The following is a 17,737-nucleotide window of genomic DNA, read 5'->3' on the forward strand; positions in this document are numbered from 1 at the left end:
TGAGGTCATAATGAGAATGGGGTCTGTGGGGGGGGGGGGTTGGAACTGGGTTAGGAAATGCAACAGAACCGGGGCACAATGCTGTGTTTTTTTTATCAAGTCCGGACAATGCAAAGGGTTGTGCTAATTGGGATGGGGATCTGTGGTAAAACCAAAACAATCATATCAATCACAAACAAAACTTTGTTGAACATATTCCTTCCAGGAAAAAAAGACACATAAGTCATCCATTAACTAGTTGATAACATCTTGTGTGGATGATGTAATCTGATCAGTGACTGCAGCTAGGTGTGGCCTGGCGTCATGAATGGAATTGTTTGCTTTAAAAATTGTGATTATTTTTTGGGTAAAAGGAAGGAAAAAATAAATACAAGAGTGTTTTATTTGTATTCCCACAAAAAAATGAATTAGTTTTGGTTGACATTTACAATGAATTCTATGTTTTTTGGTACGATCCATGTTTCTGATGGTCTATTAGCTGCTCAAATGCACCTGCAGAACTCAGAAGCACAGCATGCCTTAATGTGATTTAGCTACAAGATTTCTTCACCAGAGCTGATCGATAGATGCACGTCTTTTTGTGAGTAATAAGTCCATTTATACCTTGAGTCCTTTTTAAAAGAGCTCTCTGTCAGAAAATAAAAATGTTCACTAAAACTTTAATTCTTAATGTCATGAAAGCATTAAATATGTCAAAAAATTTTATTACCATATTATTAATCAGTGCTTGGAAAGTAAAAGCAGACAGACAGTATCCTGTTAGTTTAATGTTTCTGCACTATTTTTAGAGCTTTCCCTGTGTGATAATGTCCTATAGTTTCAAATTTAAACCCTCATTTTAGACACTATTTAGGAGAATAAAAGTGCAGTGAAAATGACTGCATTTGCTTTGAATCACTACCTGGATTCTTGTTTCATTTCTGTCTGATTCAGGTGACTGGTAATTCGAATGTTTCTCACTGTTCTTGATTCTGTCTTGTCAAAAGAGCCTGCTTGAGTGAGGTGTATACAAACAGTCGACTGGTGGTATTTCCTGCAGGACTTCTACAAAGTTCATATGGTCCAAATATTTTTTTTTAAATTGGGGTTATTATTGACATTTTGATGGATTGCAGAGTCATAGTGCTAACTTATTTTGTTGGCTGGACCAAAGCAGCCATGGAGGCTTTCACGTCCCTTTAGGCTTTATTTGTGAAACAGGATACATGTGTAGACTAAGGTTTTTTTTAATTTAATGTCATTTTGGCCTGTTATTGTCTCAATCCAAAGTCTGGCAGTGGCTGTCCACATTTCAAAAATAAATGTTGAGGAAAAAGATAATCATCATCTGGACCTGAACAACAGCTATAATAGTGGATTTAGTCACTTTAACCTTTTTAAAGAAAAATTTTTTTTCTCCATTTGAGAGTTTGCCTCAGACAAAGCAGTGGTCTGCTAAATTTAGTAATAACCATGATGATTTGTATTTCTTTTCCTTATACCTTATGTGTCCCTGGTAATATAGAATATTTACATTTCAAGACAATCGCTACAGTGGCACATATGTATTAAATGTAAATAGATAGGAAAATAAACGCATAATATTAAATAAATCCAGATATTCTAGCTATAAACCTTTTGGTAACCTGAAGACTATATGAAAAAGATCAGTGTGAGTGGACAAAAACCGCATACACACAATTGACTGTTTGACAACTGTAGCGACTGATGGTGACGTCACACAAAATAGTTTACTTCCAGGTCCAATAAAGTTGAGTCAATTCAGTCACCATTTTTTTGCAACAGTTTGTCATAATTGTTCTTATCTATCTTAGTCAAGAAAATTCAATAAAGCATTAATATCTTCATTGTATGACTTCTGTAAGTGAGAAACAATACATTCAAAAGGTTTTATGTGTAATCCCCACATTAAGGATATAAAAGGTGACAGTAGAGAGGAAAACCCCCTCTAAATAGAAGATCAGGGGCAAACGTCAACAGGGTGACCATCTGCCGTGACTGGTTGGAGGGAAAGATGACAGGAAAGAGGCAGACAAAAGCCAAAAATACAGGACCAACAGGCCGATTAGTAGCTGCTGGAATGAGAGTTAAGGAGGCAGATGAACAAACACTTAATCCTTGGAACAGCTGTTACAGAGCAGAACATATAAATTAGCCATTGGAGCAGTGAGAAAACAGAAAACTAACGACAATAAACCCACTAGAATATGTGTCATTAAACAAAGTACCGGTAGATAAGTCGGTAAGCTCTACGGTGAGAATACTGGGAGGAAATGGACAGACCTACAATCCGTAACGTCCGTGAAGACATTTGTTATTAATTGCAATGGTGAGAAAGCAGAGAGGACAGACACAGCCTCAAAACACTGAAGCATGTGTGTGACACAAGAACTATTTTCGATTAAAACTTTAAACAAGAGAGAAACGTGTAAAAATATTAATGTCAGTCTGAGAAAAAATTGTCAAGTATGTAGTGAGGGGTACTACAACCTTAAAACATTTAATAATTATTGGAAAAAAATCATAATAACTACTTTACAGTTTTCATTTATCAATGGTTGTTTTTAGACCCGTGCATCCTAAAATGACTCCTGGCTTCATTAAGAAGGATTCGGCCACTAAAGTAATGTGGTTGGGCCTGAAGGTAGGTAGAGAAATTCGGAAAGATTCTGTAAAAATCTGCAACTTCAAATTTTCCAGATTAGGCATGACCTGTCAACCTATACAGTTTACCCTTCAATATTATTATGACAGATTTTTTTTTCATTTACTCAAAAGGTCGAGTTCATTTTTCTCATGTTGGTATGTGTGTTTAGAAGCCCCCTCTTACCGGACATCAATTAAAACAAGCAGGAAGAAAACCTGGACCCAAAGCCCTCACTGAGCTCTTTTCTCATCAGTGCTTTTTTTCCAACTCAGGGGGCGATGGACGTTTTGAAGTGGACCGAAAGACTGGCCACGTACGGACAACAGGTCTGCCTCTGCAGCGGGACAGAGAGTATCTCCTGACGGTGGTGGCTGCTGACCGGCTCGGCAGCCGCAGCGCCCCCGCTGTCGTCTCGGTGGTCGCTGGCCCACGCCCACCGCAGTTCACCAATGCCTCCTACATCATTGCCATACCAGAAAACACCCCAGAAGGACAACCGTGAGTTCACATCTTTGCACATTGGCTTTCAGCCCTTATCTGCTTGCTCAGCTGTCGGACTGGAAAAGTGTAGAATTAAAAAAAAACATCAAAGTTTTGCAAATAGCACCAAACTTTATTGTAGTTTTGATACAAACTATCAAAGTCTATTTGAATCTCTGCACTGCTTCTTATAGAGGCTAAACTCCTGGAGGTTTTCTGTTGAGACATGATTGCAATGTAGGCTTGATGAGTCTTATATCTGCACCTTTCAAGAAATACTGGCATTAAGCTGCTGTTCATTCAGATCACTGCTTGGAGAGTTTAGACGAGAACCAGGAGAACTGACCACATCCCTCCTATTCTTAAGTCCTTACATTGGTTACCAGTTAGACGTATAACTCCTTTTTAATCTGGTGCTGATCATTTTAAAATAGTTATCTGTGGGAGTACGCTATTGTTTTAATTAAAGATGATGCTTTGTAGGAGTGAAACTGCGTCTTTTTCTTTATTGGTGTTTTTTGTAATTTTCTTGGTCAGAGCTTGTTTCTCGTTGTACTGCCCCCCCCCCACGAGCAGCTTTAGCTTCTGTTTTTTGGATATTATTTGCAAATAGTGAAAGTAAACCAAGCAAAAAAATAACATGTTTCTAAGCATTCGCTGCACATTAAAACAGAATCCACTGGTGTAAAATTAAGCATGCATGCATTCTATGTAAAATCCTGAATTAACAAAGTGTTATGGTATGTGGCAGAAAGTATTTTGAGTAAACTGTTTCGCGTATGACAAGAGTGTCTGCACAGGTGGTCAATGGTCTTTTATATATTTTTTAACAAAAATAAAAGAAACAGCAAGACTAAAATATCAGTTTCCCATTTAATTTTCCTGTAACACACAGCACTATTTTTCTTTTCTTTATTTTGCATCAATCTGATAGCAAATGTTGTCCAATGGTTTAGAAGTGTACCAATCCCTTGTCTCCACAGGTTTTTGGTGACACCTGCCGTGTCCTTCCAAGAAAAACCTATCAGCTACAGCCTCCTCATCAATCCCAGCAGCCTCTTCTCTATCTCAGCAGAGACAGGTGAAATCAGCCTCACCCGCTCTATTGACTACGAGACCGACCAGCACCCCTACCTGCTCTTAGTGCGTGCCACTGAGGGCCAGAAGGGCCTCCGCAGTGCAGCAGAGGTTTGTGCTTTTATTGTGTACTTGCTTATGAAGTCATATGTTCCCACTGACGTACACACAACCACTGGTTGATCTGGCATGGCTGTTTAAACACATCGTACAAGGTCTACTTGTAGCAACATTTTCTATCTTGGTCCTTGATCTGCTACTGTGAAGCACAGAAGTATTTGTCAGTCGCTGGTTCTGCAGGTTGTCCTATTTAAAAAGATGAGATTGTAATGTTTAGCATAAACACACACCAACTGTGAGAAACAGAATTTGGAATAGATAATCCAGGAAATCCCACTACAGGATTTTTGAAAAACAAAATGTGTATAAGTGCAAAAAGTAGGTATCTAGCTTCTACAAACAAACAAGAATGCTTTCCATCACAGACCCGTTACTTCTTTAAGAAGATCTTCAATTCAAGTTTGGTTGGCAGTGACGAAGGACAGTTGTTTCCTTCTTATGTAATGCTCCCACTAACAGAAGAAGGTTGTTGCTCAAACTCTCACCATACATGCTCCTATTCAGGTTTTTTTATCAGTTATTCTGACCCCTTAGAAGAAAAGCAGCCCCAAGGCATGATGCTTCTACCCCCATGCTTCACAGTGGGTATGGTGTTCTTGGGATGCAACACAGCCTTCTTCCTGGCATGTGGTGTATATACCAAAAACTTCCATTTTGGTCTCATCTGACCACATGGCACTTCATGGCAAGATCATTTGAACCCCACCAGGTGGGATCTTACATAGATCATTGTCAGTGATCTTATATTTCTTCAATTTTCTAATAACTGCTCCAAAAATTCTCTCCAAGCTGCTTGCTTTTAGTAATTTGGTTCATCCTAGTCTGGTTCAGGTGAACAATCTTCTCTTTGGTGTCCTTTGACAGATCTTTGGTACTGGTGATGGTGGACGGGTGTTTTTTTATGCATGTAACCACTTCAAACAAGTTAATACTGTTGATGAACGAGTTAATATATACAAATCTTCTTAAGGGAAAGAGTTCTTGGTTGCTTAAAATCATACAAAGAGATTTTCGTTTCTCACAATTGAAGCATGTATGTAATAAACATTACAGATCTGTCTTATCTTTTTACAAGGAGAAATTTCAGACCCGGTTACTGCCAAAGTACTTTTGTACCCCACTTTTGTATGTCATTCTAGTTTGCCATCTGTGTAAACCTGGTCCATCATCTTTGTATGGATTCTGAGAAACCAAAACAACCAATGAGCTTTGATGAAAGCATTTTTTTTTAGCAATTCTGAAATTCTTGGTTATTTTGAGCTATTACAGAACTGTATTTAAACTGCATTAAATCTGTAAGACTTAAATTAATTAATTCCCAGCAGTAGCTGAAAATGTTCATTTTAAGTAAGCTTGGTTTCAGGTCCCTTGATTAATCTCTTTTTTGCAGAGACATTAAGTCAGTCTTCTGGCCGAGTTTAGTAAAGCTTCGCTGACAGCTAATAAATCATTAAATGCAAAAGCCTGTAAATTATTGTTTGAGATCCCGCTTCGTTTCTGTGGCAAAACAGGCCGTTAGCTTTGCAGAATAATGCATTCTGACTGCCCACACAGCTTCTTTAAAACTTTAATGCTCATTTAAAAACTCAACTTTATTTTTTTTTTTCTTCTGTTCAGCTGAAGATAAAAGGTTGAAAAAAGGATTGAAACAAAACAGGAAATAAATCAGAGTAACAAAACCTTGGGGTTTTCCTGCACACGACATGCAAATTTCACGGAACTGAAGTAAATTTTAAAAATAACATGAAATAAAAATGACAAACGGTATAGAGTTGCAGGGTCTTCAACCTGTGGCTCCAAGTCTTTGTGTTGATCTTTTATTCTTCTGCTTTGGCACCCTGAGGCTTTAAAGGGGGAGAAAAATACTGGTATGTGTTCCATAAAAATGTATTTTTTCCAATTAAAATACTGTAGACTGAGGTTTTTGTTATAACAGAGTAAAACTACGCCGTGAAGCAGTGGCACGTCAAACAATCTCTACATGATAGTGAATTCTGGTTGGCTCAATTGGGAGCTGATCATTTAACTACGAATATATACTTTTTTTTTCATGCAACTTGGGTTAGTATTCCTGAAAGACTATTTTCCGTCGTTAAAAGCCACTGTTTTTGTTTTGTTCTCACTTTTAATCTTTATTCACTGGCTTTTAGTTTCATTTTTTTATGGCCCAGAGGCAAAAACCGAGACATGCCAACGAAGCAGCATATAAGCAAAATAAAAGGATGGAATCCACAGCCGCAATGCTGAGTATTCAGACAAATAATTAAACTGATGTTCTGCAAACAGATGTTTACATAACTGTTTCCATTTTGCATTTTGGATCTATTTTTTTCTGATGAAAGAAAAACATAATCTGTATAATTTTAATATTTCTTGCTTTATTCATAGTAGTAACTCGGACAAAAACTGGTTCATCCAAAGGACAAAATTCCTAGCTACAGAGTAATGTTGTGTACTCTATCCACTGCAAAGAGAACTGCAATAAACAGTATAAAGGAGAAACTAAACAACCTCTAGACCAGTGTTTTTCAACCTTTTTTGAGCCACGGCACACTTTAGCCTTGACAAAAATCCCGCGGCACACCAGCATTAAAAAAAAAAAAAGGATAAAAACAGTCTGTATTGATCCACGGTCCCTCCATGATCTCACATCGTCGCATTTTTGTGATAATTGTGGCAGAAAAAGCTGGAAGTTGCAGCTGTTTTTTCTAATAGATGTAATAATAGCTAAGTTAGAAGATTTAAAAACTTTTTGATTTGTGTTCGCTGTTGTTTCAAGACGTTAAGAGGAGAGACTCGTTGTGGCACGACACGCTCACGCTGTCACTTTTAACCCAATGCATCATGGGAGATGTAGTTAAATAATCAGCCGAACGCAAAAAGACTAGTGTCTCTGAGCTTCATAGTTTTTTTTCACTTGTTCCACGGCCTGACACTGGATTCTGTGGAAAGCTACACCGCTAAAGACGAGCTTCAGCTGGTATTTTTGGTGGAACTGAGCGACTTTATCAGCAGAATTCAGAGCAAGGAAGCGAAGACTTTAACCACTTCTGATTGGTCAGACTGATGACATGTGATTAAGAATCCAAGAGTGATTGGTGGAGACAGTTAAAGGGACGGGACTTTTCAGAAAACGACGTTAGTTGCTGCTAACTCGCGGTACCGTCATTCTTATCAAAATGTTTTTAATAGAATCAAATAAACACAAAGAAAAAAGTAGTTAATGATCTTTCATATAGCTAATTTGTTAGTGTTTTGTCAGGACCTGTTTGGATGAACACAGAGCTGAAATCCTGGAGATGGAAAATGTTGTTAAATCAGGTAATGAGGACAATTTCCCACGGCACACTTGACCATGTCCCACGGCACACTAGTGTGCCGCGGAACACTGGTTGAAAAACACTGCTCTAGACAACCTGCTTTACCAACATCACAGAGCCAACCCAAGTGGACCTCAGTCTGCAGTGCACCTCCACCTGAAGGCCATAAACCACTCGTTCGTGGATAGTAAAGTCCGAATTCTAGCCAGAGAGAAAGGATGGTTTGAGCGAGGAGTGAAAGAAGCCATTTTTGTCAAGAAGGATAAACCTTCTCTTAATAAGAATGGTGGTCTCAGGTTTATTCTTCCAGCCATCTACGGCAGTGTTCTGAAACCCAAACAAACCAAACCAGTTCCACCTGGGTCGTTAACAGCTGAAGAGATGACCAGGTTGGGAAAGGAGCACATATATACCAGCTCTTTTACCAGCTATTTCAGAATTGACAAAGCCTTTTGGAGAAGAGGTGAAACGTCTTCTGACTTTAAAAAAAACTAAGTCCAGATGACAGCCCCTAAACGTACTACTATGATGGAATCTACCTTGATGAATGAGAGTCTTCATAGACATTCTTGCTTTATTTTTTACAAATGCTACAAATTCTGGCCAAAAAATGTACCTTTTAATAACCCTTCATGGTTTTAGCCATCAGAAAGAGGCACTCAGTTGATCTTTCAGATTGAAGTATCTCAACAGGAGTCGTCTTTAAGCTTTAAGCATCTTTAAGCCTTTTGTTAGATAAACACTAGCAGTTCCCTCACTTTAAACAGCCACTGTACATGTTTGTCTTTAAAGGTGTGAACGGAGCACACTAATGGATTTGTCTGATTGGAAGAAGTGCTCTGGGACTCCCGGTGACTCCCCCTAGCTGTCAGGGAGTGAGACAGAACAGAGGCTCAGTGCTGTTGTTTCTGCAGGCGCTCAGGCATCTGGTCTGGGTTCCATCATTACTCTGGCCTCGGGCTAAAACATGTCCTGCTGAACCCATCTGTCTGCAGCGTCTCCCCTTTTGGTCTCAGTGGCCCACAGAGAGCTTGTGTGGGAAAGCTGGGGCAGGAAAGGCAAATACCTGTGAATGAGGAAACAACCAAGAGAAAACAAAACAAACAGAACCTATATTTTTTCACTTTTATCTTCTAAATAGCAATTCTCCATCACAACATTGTTTTTTGTTACTTGGTTGTATGAAAAACTAGACATGTTTCCAAAACCAGCCTTGATAGGATTTTTGCATCTTCTCTGGTTCAGATCTGCCTCTTTGGTTGCAGAAACTTGGTCTTTATTGTTGATCAGAGAGCATTAATCACAGATGGCTTTGAACACTTCCTCGCCTGATGTGAAATGTGGGCAAACCCTGCACGGCCAGATCAGTCCTGCAATGTCACATTTTCTCCCAAGGTACCGTAAATGAAAGCTAGTAGTTGTGGGCACCAGGCAATTTTAGTTAATGAGAATATCAAACAATCTGAATGGGATCTTAAAACTGGAAATACAAAATTATTATGCATTGTCAGAAAATACAGTCAAATAAGTTATTACAAGCAAAAACTTCATTTAATGATGTAGAGTCAACTTTAATTTTGTTTGGCACTTTGGGCTTCTAGAGTATCTGCTGGATACTTTGCCAGATGCAAACTTAAAAAAAGAAAAAAACATGTTTTAATCTATTCAAGAGTAAAGATAGCCTTTTTGGGGGGTAGTTTAGATTGGATCAATTTTTTTTTCAATTGTTCTAAAAATATTTGGGTGAAATATTTACCTCAAAGTTCTCAATGTAAGAAAAATAAAAATAAATACAAATTCTGTTTTTTTTTTCTTTGTTGTGCAATTGTGCATATGATAGTAACAGTTTTTCTATGTTAATTCAACTTTTAAGATGTGTTTTCATATTCTGGTCATCACAGGTTATGCACAGAATTGAATCAAACTTTTTTATTCCTCAGCCCCCTCATCCCACACCACCCAAACTGTGGTGTGTGGAGGGCAGCATTGGGTTTGGTGCTTTTGTAAATGGATTCTTATTGTTATGGTTCCAGCAAATGGTGACAAGCCACTGCTACATTAATCTTTTTCACCATTTTAATGATGCGTTTATTTGATCAATGAGGTCCCATTAAACCCAGACAGTACTTGAAAAACTGAAATGATTATTTCTGTAGAAAAGTTACACAAACTACCTTCATCACTTCCCTAAAAGATGCTAAGGCTCAAAACTGAAATGAATCTCTGCAGAAATAACCCACTCATGTGACTCCCTCTGGTTGCTACAAGAGGACAAACGGACGCTCTGGGATGAGGATGGTGCTGCTTTGTTTTCATCATTTCAGTTTGACCTCCAACGCTGATGTTTTCTCTAACGATTAGCTCTTTTCAGAGAACCGCCGGCGGTTCTGTTTTGAAGGTAAAACGTGTCCAGGATGAGTTCATGTTAAGCTTCTGGTGGAAGGCTGGAGGGCCTCATCATGCCATGGCAGGCATGATGGGGGTTTGAGCAGGCCTTGACTCCTCTGTGAACGCGACTCTAGGATGGTGGTGTTACACCTTTGTAGGCTTCCTTTCATGCTGCAGCGCTGATATCAGCCACAGATCAGGCCACTCTGGTGCAGGTTTTACAGATAGATAATTGCATTTCAGAGGGTTTAGCAATCACATCCCAGCCACAGGGTTGGTGGTTCAAATCCTAATACCTCAGCTAACATTAAAATCTCATTAAAACTGACTAAAATTCCCTGTCACACTAGATTCAGCAGTACCGGACCAGGTTTGACTGTTGATCCATTTAGTCTTTAGGAAGGTCCATAGAACCTCCGTGGTTTTATTCTGTGTTAAACCACATCATAAACAAAAAATAAGAAACCATAAGTCAAATTAGAAGTGTTTAAAAATAAAGAAGCATATTTTGAAAAGTTTTTGGAACAAATAATGGTATTATACAATTGCAGATCATTTAAGGTTTTGTGGACAAGGAAATCATGAACAAACCTTAAGTCATAACTCAAAATATTTGAGATACCCAAGAAAGTAATACAATAAATTCATTCCCAAAGGAAATGAACCAAAATTATTGGAAGGAAACTTAACACATAAACAACAGTCTTTGATTTAGAAAATAAGCTCTGTTGGTTCGTCTGTTGGTTCAGAAAAATGAAATAAAATATGAGGGAAAGGTAGGATTGAAAATCTACAAATGTAGCTAGTATTGAATACCAAGGGGCAAATAGGGTTAAATTGGGTTTTGGGGATAGTTATTGGACATCTATAGCACTGACACAGAGATTGTGACATATTTAGTAACTTCAGTAGTTGTGTACAGTATAATAAAACTTTCTTCACTGGGTGTTGACCCGAACAGGTACTGCAGGTTTTTGGGTTGTCTGGGCCCGGGGAGAGTCGTAGAGAGGAGCAGCTGCATCCTAACCCATAAGAGCCATCCCATAAGAGCCCAGACCGATTTTTTTCGTAAAAATAAAATTCTGTGAAATCCATTGTCAGGCCCTATTGTTAAAAACCATTTGTTTTCTCCTTCACTGAAAAATGATAATTTTGCTGACTGGCATGATCGTGGACTGCGTGGTTTCAAAGATTTCTATATTGATGGTTTGTTTCCATCATTTGAAATGTTAAAAGACAAATATAACTTGCCTAACACTCACTTATTTAAATTTTTGCAAGTAAGAGACTTTGTTAGAAACAACTCTCCAAATTACCCACAACTCCCAGAGGAATCTGTTACCGATTCATTATTTTTGAAAGACCCTGCGACTAGAGGGGGAACCTCACATTTGGACAATAAACTGAGCCACCTCAATGGTCATAGCACCTTGCAGCACCTGAGGGAGGCCTGGCAGGAAGAGCTCAGACTAAATATTTCAGAAGAGCAATGGGATCAAGCTCAAGGCTCCACACACACAACCTCAATCTGTGCCAGGCATGGTTTGATTCAGTTTGAGATAATACACAGGCTCCACTGGACCAGGCACACACTGAGTAAGATATTCCCTGACGTTGACCCTCTTTTGTATACGCTGTGGACAGGCTCCAGCATCTTTGTCGCACATGTTTTGGAGTTGCACTAAGCTGTCAAACTTTTGGTCTGATGTTTCTCTGACACTGTCAGAAATTTTAAACCAGACGGTGCAGTTGGACCCCCTCCTCGGAATTCTGGGAATCACAGATCCCCAAACTTTTAAAAAGAAATAAGAGTAATTCAGTTCAGATGCTTAGTTGCATGCAGCATCATACTTTTAAATTTTTAAATTGGAAGCAAGAACAGCCCCCCACACACATCCAGTGGATCAGAGACCTTTTGTTTTTTCTAGATTTAGAGAAAATTAGGTAGACCTTGCAGGGACGGGAAGGGAAATTTTTCAATGTTTGGTCCACCTTTATTAATGAGTTTGCAAAAAACAGTTAAATATTGTCGTTTTATCTATGTTTATTTTATTTTTTTATTTTTATTTTTTTCAGTTCTGTTTCTACATTATTCTGTTTTTTTTGTTTTTCTTTTTCTTTTCCTTTCCACAAATCGTTCTTGTGATCTGTTAGTGTTTTCTGTTTTGAAAATATGCTAAAAACTCAATAAAAAAAACAAAACAAAAAAATTTCTGTGTATTTTACCTCAAACCAGGTGGACGACGAGTCCATTTCGGATATTTTTCTGTTACACTGACGTCACCATGGGTTCCTCTGGGTTAACATGAGTGCCGTTGTGTCATACGGTCACCTCAAAGGACATCATGAAAATGGAACGTACCATTGTTGTGCCTGTGGTCAGTGTCTGGAGAAGCATTTTCAAAGTTGCATGCACTTACAGTATCATGTGCAACCTTTACTCTCTACACGTTCACCAAGTGGTCTACGGCATTGATATTTCCTGTGGACCACTGGCGTGTTCTCTACAGTTGTGCCCATTTTTTACCCTGCAGACAGCCCTTCCCACAAGTGAGAGTGGTTGTGACTAAGGTATAATGTCTTTCCAGGATCACTGAAGATCAATATTTCAGGACGGTTCCTGGCTGGCTTTTATTTGATCTGATTCCTATACGACAAAAGCCTGTTGTGTAACTTTAACATCAGCAGAGGTAACAAACTTTGTAGCATAAGAGGCTGGTAAAGAATGATTGCTCATGAGATGCACACCTTTTAGTGGATTGTTTTAGCTTCTGTGATGCAGCTCCCATTGAGAGTGACCTTGGTTGGTGTATAACCGATATTAGGAGGGTGGGAAGGTTATTTTACTCCTGTTTTTGTGGCACCGTTTGAAGCAGGACAGATTTACAATGATCCCCATGTAGTTTCTGCGTCCAGAGGACAATTTAAATCTGTATGTAAATTCTGTTAATAACTTAGCAAATCTACAAAAAGTGATTAACAGGCACATTCTGGCAGTGATCTGCACACTATACCCATCTGTTTCGGTTAATGTTTCAGAAATTCAAATAAAGTAAATGCTTAATAGTTATTTAATTTAGGTGCAGACCACTGGTACAACAAAGAAAATTACACTGACTATATTTTAGAGCATAAAGGTATTTTTTTCCCCTAATTTCAGTTAAATACATGAGTGGAACATTTCCAACAACAGCTTGAATGGAATGAAGCTAATTCAACCACCTGTGTTATCGCCATTGCTTTTTTTTATGCTGTGCTAATAAGAAACTGCATTAACGCGTCAACTCTGATAGCTTGTTATGGTGTGTGGTTATCTTTTGTATTTTTATGCTTGTCTAAAATGCTGGACCCCTAATAATAAGCAGCTGCTTCTGGGATGTCCATTTTTTCCACATTCTGTATTGTGAGATTTGTTGCTTTCGACGCATTGTGGAAAAATAAAAATAAAATAAATAAATAAAAATAAATAAGAGGACCCAACAACAGGAAGAAAAAGAGCTTAAATAACTCATTGACATACAGTAACACACAGAGCCAGAGTGCAAAAAAATAATGGAAATAAATCCTCAAAGTAAAGATGGTGAAATGTAAGAAAGGAATTGAGCAGCAATAATAGTCAAAAGATTACTCTGTTCGTCTTTTGCCCTGACATCAATGGAAAAAGCATGTAGGCTGACAAGAGTGTCAGCAGGAATACTAGGAAAGGTGTGGAAGCAGCCATGCTGTTGGTTTAGAGACATAAGCCAGAGCTAGAGGTAGCAGAGATGGAGATGTTGAGGTTCTCTTTGGGAGTAACCAGGATGGAGATAAATGCAGGAAAGCAGGTTGGGACAGTTTCAGCGATGATGTTCGTAGAAGGATGCTAAGGTTGGAGATACCAGGAAAGAGGAAGACTAAAGAGGAGGTTCATGGAAGTAGAAGGAGAACAGGGGGAAGGTTGGTGTGAGTGATGAGGATGCACAGAAGAGGATTAGATGGTGACAGATGATTTATTCTGTACCCCTAAAGGGAGCATCCAAAAGACAGAGGCGTTGATGAGTTATAAAAATGTGTAAAAGAATAGTGTGTTATGAGAAGGGGAAAAAAAGACACTACAGCAGCAGGAAGAATTGGAAATCACAGAAGAGTTGGAAATTGTCCCATAAATCAACATTTTATATGTTCTGGATGTTTTAATCTGAGGACTTGCTGGACTAGATAGTGTTTTTTTTTTTTTTTTGGTCATGCTTGTCTTAGTCAGAACGTCCATCCATGAATTTAAAAACCAAAAGCACAGTAGCTGGAGTTTTTGTAGGTTCTATGGATGGATGGATGGAAGGATGGATGGATGGATAGATGGATGGATGGATGGATGGATGGCACAGCAGTAAGTAGGATGGGTGCAAAATCTCCATCAAGAAGAGCACAGTTCCAGCAGCTGGAGCCTACCATTGTTGAATTCATGTGGGGAGAAATCCTCCCAAACAAAGCCAATAGCTGGAGCAAATACAGCGATATGCAAACACATTAGAGATGGTTTGAGGATTACATACCAAAGAGCAAACCAAACATTGCTAACAGTAAGATATTTAGAGACTTTTTATCCTCACATACCAGACTTCTGATGTCAAAATCAGTCAGTTTGGATTGAATTATACAGAGCAACTTTGTTTTTGTACTTACAAGTGAGTAAATATTAATTGCTTGCCATTGATATGGTAATTGCCCCCCCAGTACCCTTGTTTATACCCCTCCGGGAATCAAACCCTGGATTCCTGCGTGGCAGCCTTCTACCTCACCAACCGAGCTACCCAGCCGCTTAATTAACAGTTTTCTTTGGGGAAAAAAAACACTTCCTCCTCTCTAATCAACGCACACTTGTTTAAACACATAGTAGCTAGAACTACAGGTAAAATGACCCACCTCTGTGAAGCAGCAGAAGTAAACCACCTCAAGGCTATTCAGCCTTTCTTCCTTAAATCGGAAAAAAACGAACCCAGCTCTTACTGTTGAACAGCAGCACATACCTATAGTTTATAAAAAATATATCTTCAAGGGTCATGACTGCACAGATGCTACAGAGATGATGTGTGACAAGAGCGGCAGCAAGATGAAAGAATTGGAGCTTAAGACTGTAGCACTGAGCAAAGAGGCTGGTGGCAAAGTTGAAGAGGTTGAACTCGTGTTTGGGAGTGAAGATGAACAAAAATAGGAATATGTGGATTATCAAAATGTTGTTGTTCACCTTTCGGCACATCCCTGTAGGGATCACCACAGTGAATCAGCTTTACCTGCACAGGTGGTTTGGCAGAGTTTTTACCCCGGATGCTCTTCCTAGCACAACCCTGTATTTTATCCCGGCTGGGGACCAGCACAGGAATACCAAGACTTGCCCCCCTTGTGGCTACAGTGTGGATTATCAAAATAAAAGTCAGATTTCACTTGGATAAAGTTGCTTGACAGTAGCAGTTGTGGGAAAAAAATAAAAAAGATTTCATTGTAAAAGGAAAGGCTCAAAGAACTGTGATCAAATTGAGATAACTTATTCAAACTCTGGCATACTTTTCTGGCTGCTAAAAATACTAGATTAGCCCAAATTAGCTGTGAGAGTTGAATAAGCCACGCCATCACCTTAGAGACGAGTTAAGAGATGCAGTTGCTGCAGGGTAAAATATGTTTTAAACCCATGTGCCCTTTTGGGAAATTTCTGTTCATTTTTCTGATCTACTGATCCTTTGGACTGATTTCTAGCTCATTGGCTGCAAACATTTAGCTCCATCTGGACACCTTTCATGCACTTTAATACGCATTCATGTTTATTTATTTTTTTAGCTTTTCACACTAAAGGATTAGATTTATCTGTGCTTTTCCAGACGCTCAAGACGCTTACAATGTGTGTCCACTACAGTCTAAAGAGTTTTCAGGATAAAAAAAAGTATAAACATTGAGTAAATATTGTTTTTGTGCTGTTTTTCACATTTCTGTAAATTCGATTGAAATTTTATAAAAGTTTATAAAAGATTACCTTAAAAACAGTTTCTCACAAAAATGTTTCATTTAAATGAAGTTGCATTTAAATGGTCCAAATTACATAAACTAATACATTTTTCCTGAAAAGTGCTAACATAAAGTATGTTGAATATACTGACTGTAAATGAGAACTGGACTGAAAATGCAACACTCATAGATCAAATGAAGTCAATCATTTTCTTTTTTTCTTTTTTTTTGCAATATGGACGCCGCCATGCTGAAACCAAAAAACCTCAGTTAGCAGTGATTGGCAGTGAGTCGATCTGAGTCAATGTTGCTACGGCAACCACTCTGGCCAATCGGGAGTTACCTTGTTGAAAGTCCACACCTCTACCACTTGAAAGCAGGCTGAATGAAATCTGTTAATCTAACATTTCAAATGTTGCATGTGGGGGCCACCAACCCACTACTTTTATTTTAGCATCGGTCAGTTTATAACTTGGATAACTTTCAAGTATGTAAATAAAGAACAGGATTATCAAGAACCTGTTTAAAAAAAACAAAATTAAAAGGTATTATGGCAACAATAGTAATTCTGACCTAAAGAATGACTAACAGCTGTTTATTTCTCTATTGAAGTCTTTGGGATTTTGGCTTCCTGGAACCAGCAGGTACTTCCTGTTTGGAACGCCAGGGGGGAGGGGTCACTCAGTCCAGTTCTTAGATACAGTCAAGGGTTACATCAAGGGGGACATTGGTGCTGAACAGAACTTGAGGTACAAACAGCAGTTTTTGTATCTGTAGTCTGTAGAAAATGACCGTCATCGCTGGTCAGGCTGCAAAAACAAACCCCTTCAGCTAAAATGCAGGCCTACCTGCAAGAAAGTGGTGCGAATGTTTTGAAATCCACAATAAAGAGGCTCTCCATCAAAATGGGCTGCACAGTCCGCTTGCCAGAAAAGAGCCGCCTCATTATTTTCTTTATTGCTGCTTTCTGCCTTATGGTCTGATGTGGTTTCGCCTGCTCTGCGTCTTCCTTGGCTTTAACCTGCAGAAGCTAAACTCACTAAGAGTCCATACATTTGTGACTAATAGGTAAATAATTCAAAGTAAATGTGATTTTAAAATGGAGGCTGTCATATTTTGATGAAATGTCTATCTCTTAGCTCTCTACAGCAGCTAAGGAGACACTGAAATAGTAGAAAAGACAAGAGGTAGCCCTGAACACATACTAATTGAAGCATGCTATTTTGTGTTTGTTGGATTTTATAGCACTGACTCATACCTCTGCTGCTTATATCCTCAAGGAATAGGATGTTTCTTGCTTTGTGTGTTTCGGGGCCACATTTAGTGGCATCTTTTCCTTCAAATGCCCTAAAGTTTTTCCCTTGAGGACTTATAGAATAGCAACTTTCTTCATTCAATTTATTTATTTATTTTTTTTGTTTATGAAAGTAATTGCTGCAAAATGAAGGTGTTGCCGGCTGTCAGAATAGAGAACGGACGCTCTGCGTTTTCGGGTGCAGCCGACTCTCAGAGCGGAACTTTAATTTGCAGGTAGTTTCCAAGTTTCTCACTCCAGGAGTGATGCCTCATCGGCACCATTAGTTACCTAACCAGCCTGAGTCCCGCCTGCAGCTCCTCACCTCGCTCTGCGCACACATGCTCTGCCTTATGTGTGTCTGAGCTCATCTTGCTTCATCGCTCTTGACTTCCCCTCTTTTTTTCATTAAATCTAGCTTTCACCCTGACCTGC

At 38.8% G+C, this 17,737-nt stretch overlaps 1 protein-coding gene across 1 annotated transcript in view; it reads left to right on the forward strand.

The window, feature by feature from the left end:
• Positions 1–17,737, forward strand: part of LOC110014444 (neural-cadherin-like) — a 338,096-nt gene that overhangs the window by 107,053 nt on the left and 213,306 nt on the right. Inside the window, exons 3-4 of the mRNA XM_023953704.1 lie at positions 2,920–3,145; positions 4,111–4,315. Of these exons, the coding sequence (XP_023809472.1) occupies positions 2,920–3,145; positions 4,111–4,315 (431 nt within the window). The remainder of the gene's footprint in view (positions 1–2,919; positions 3,146–4,110; positions 4,316–17,737) is intronic.

This window comes from Oryzias latipes, chromosome 3 (genome assembly GCF_002234675.1).
Source record: "Oryzias latipes chromosome 3, ASM223467v1".
NCBI lineage: Eukaryota > Metazoa > Chordata > Actinopteri > Beloniformes > Adrianichthyidae > Oryzias > Oryzias latipes.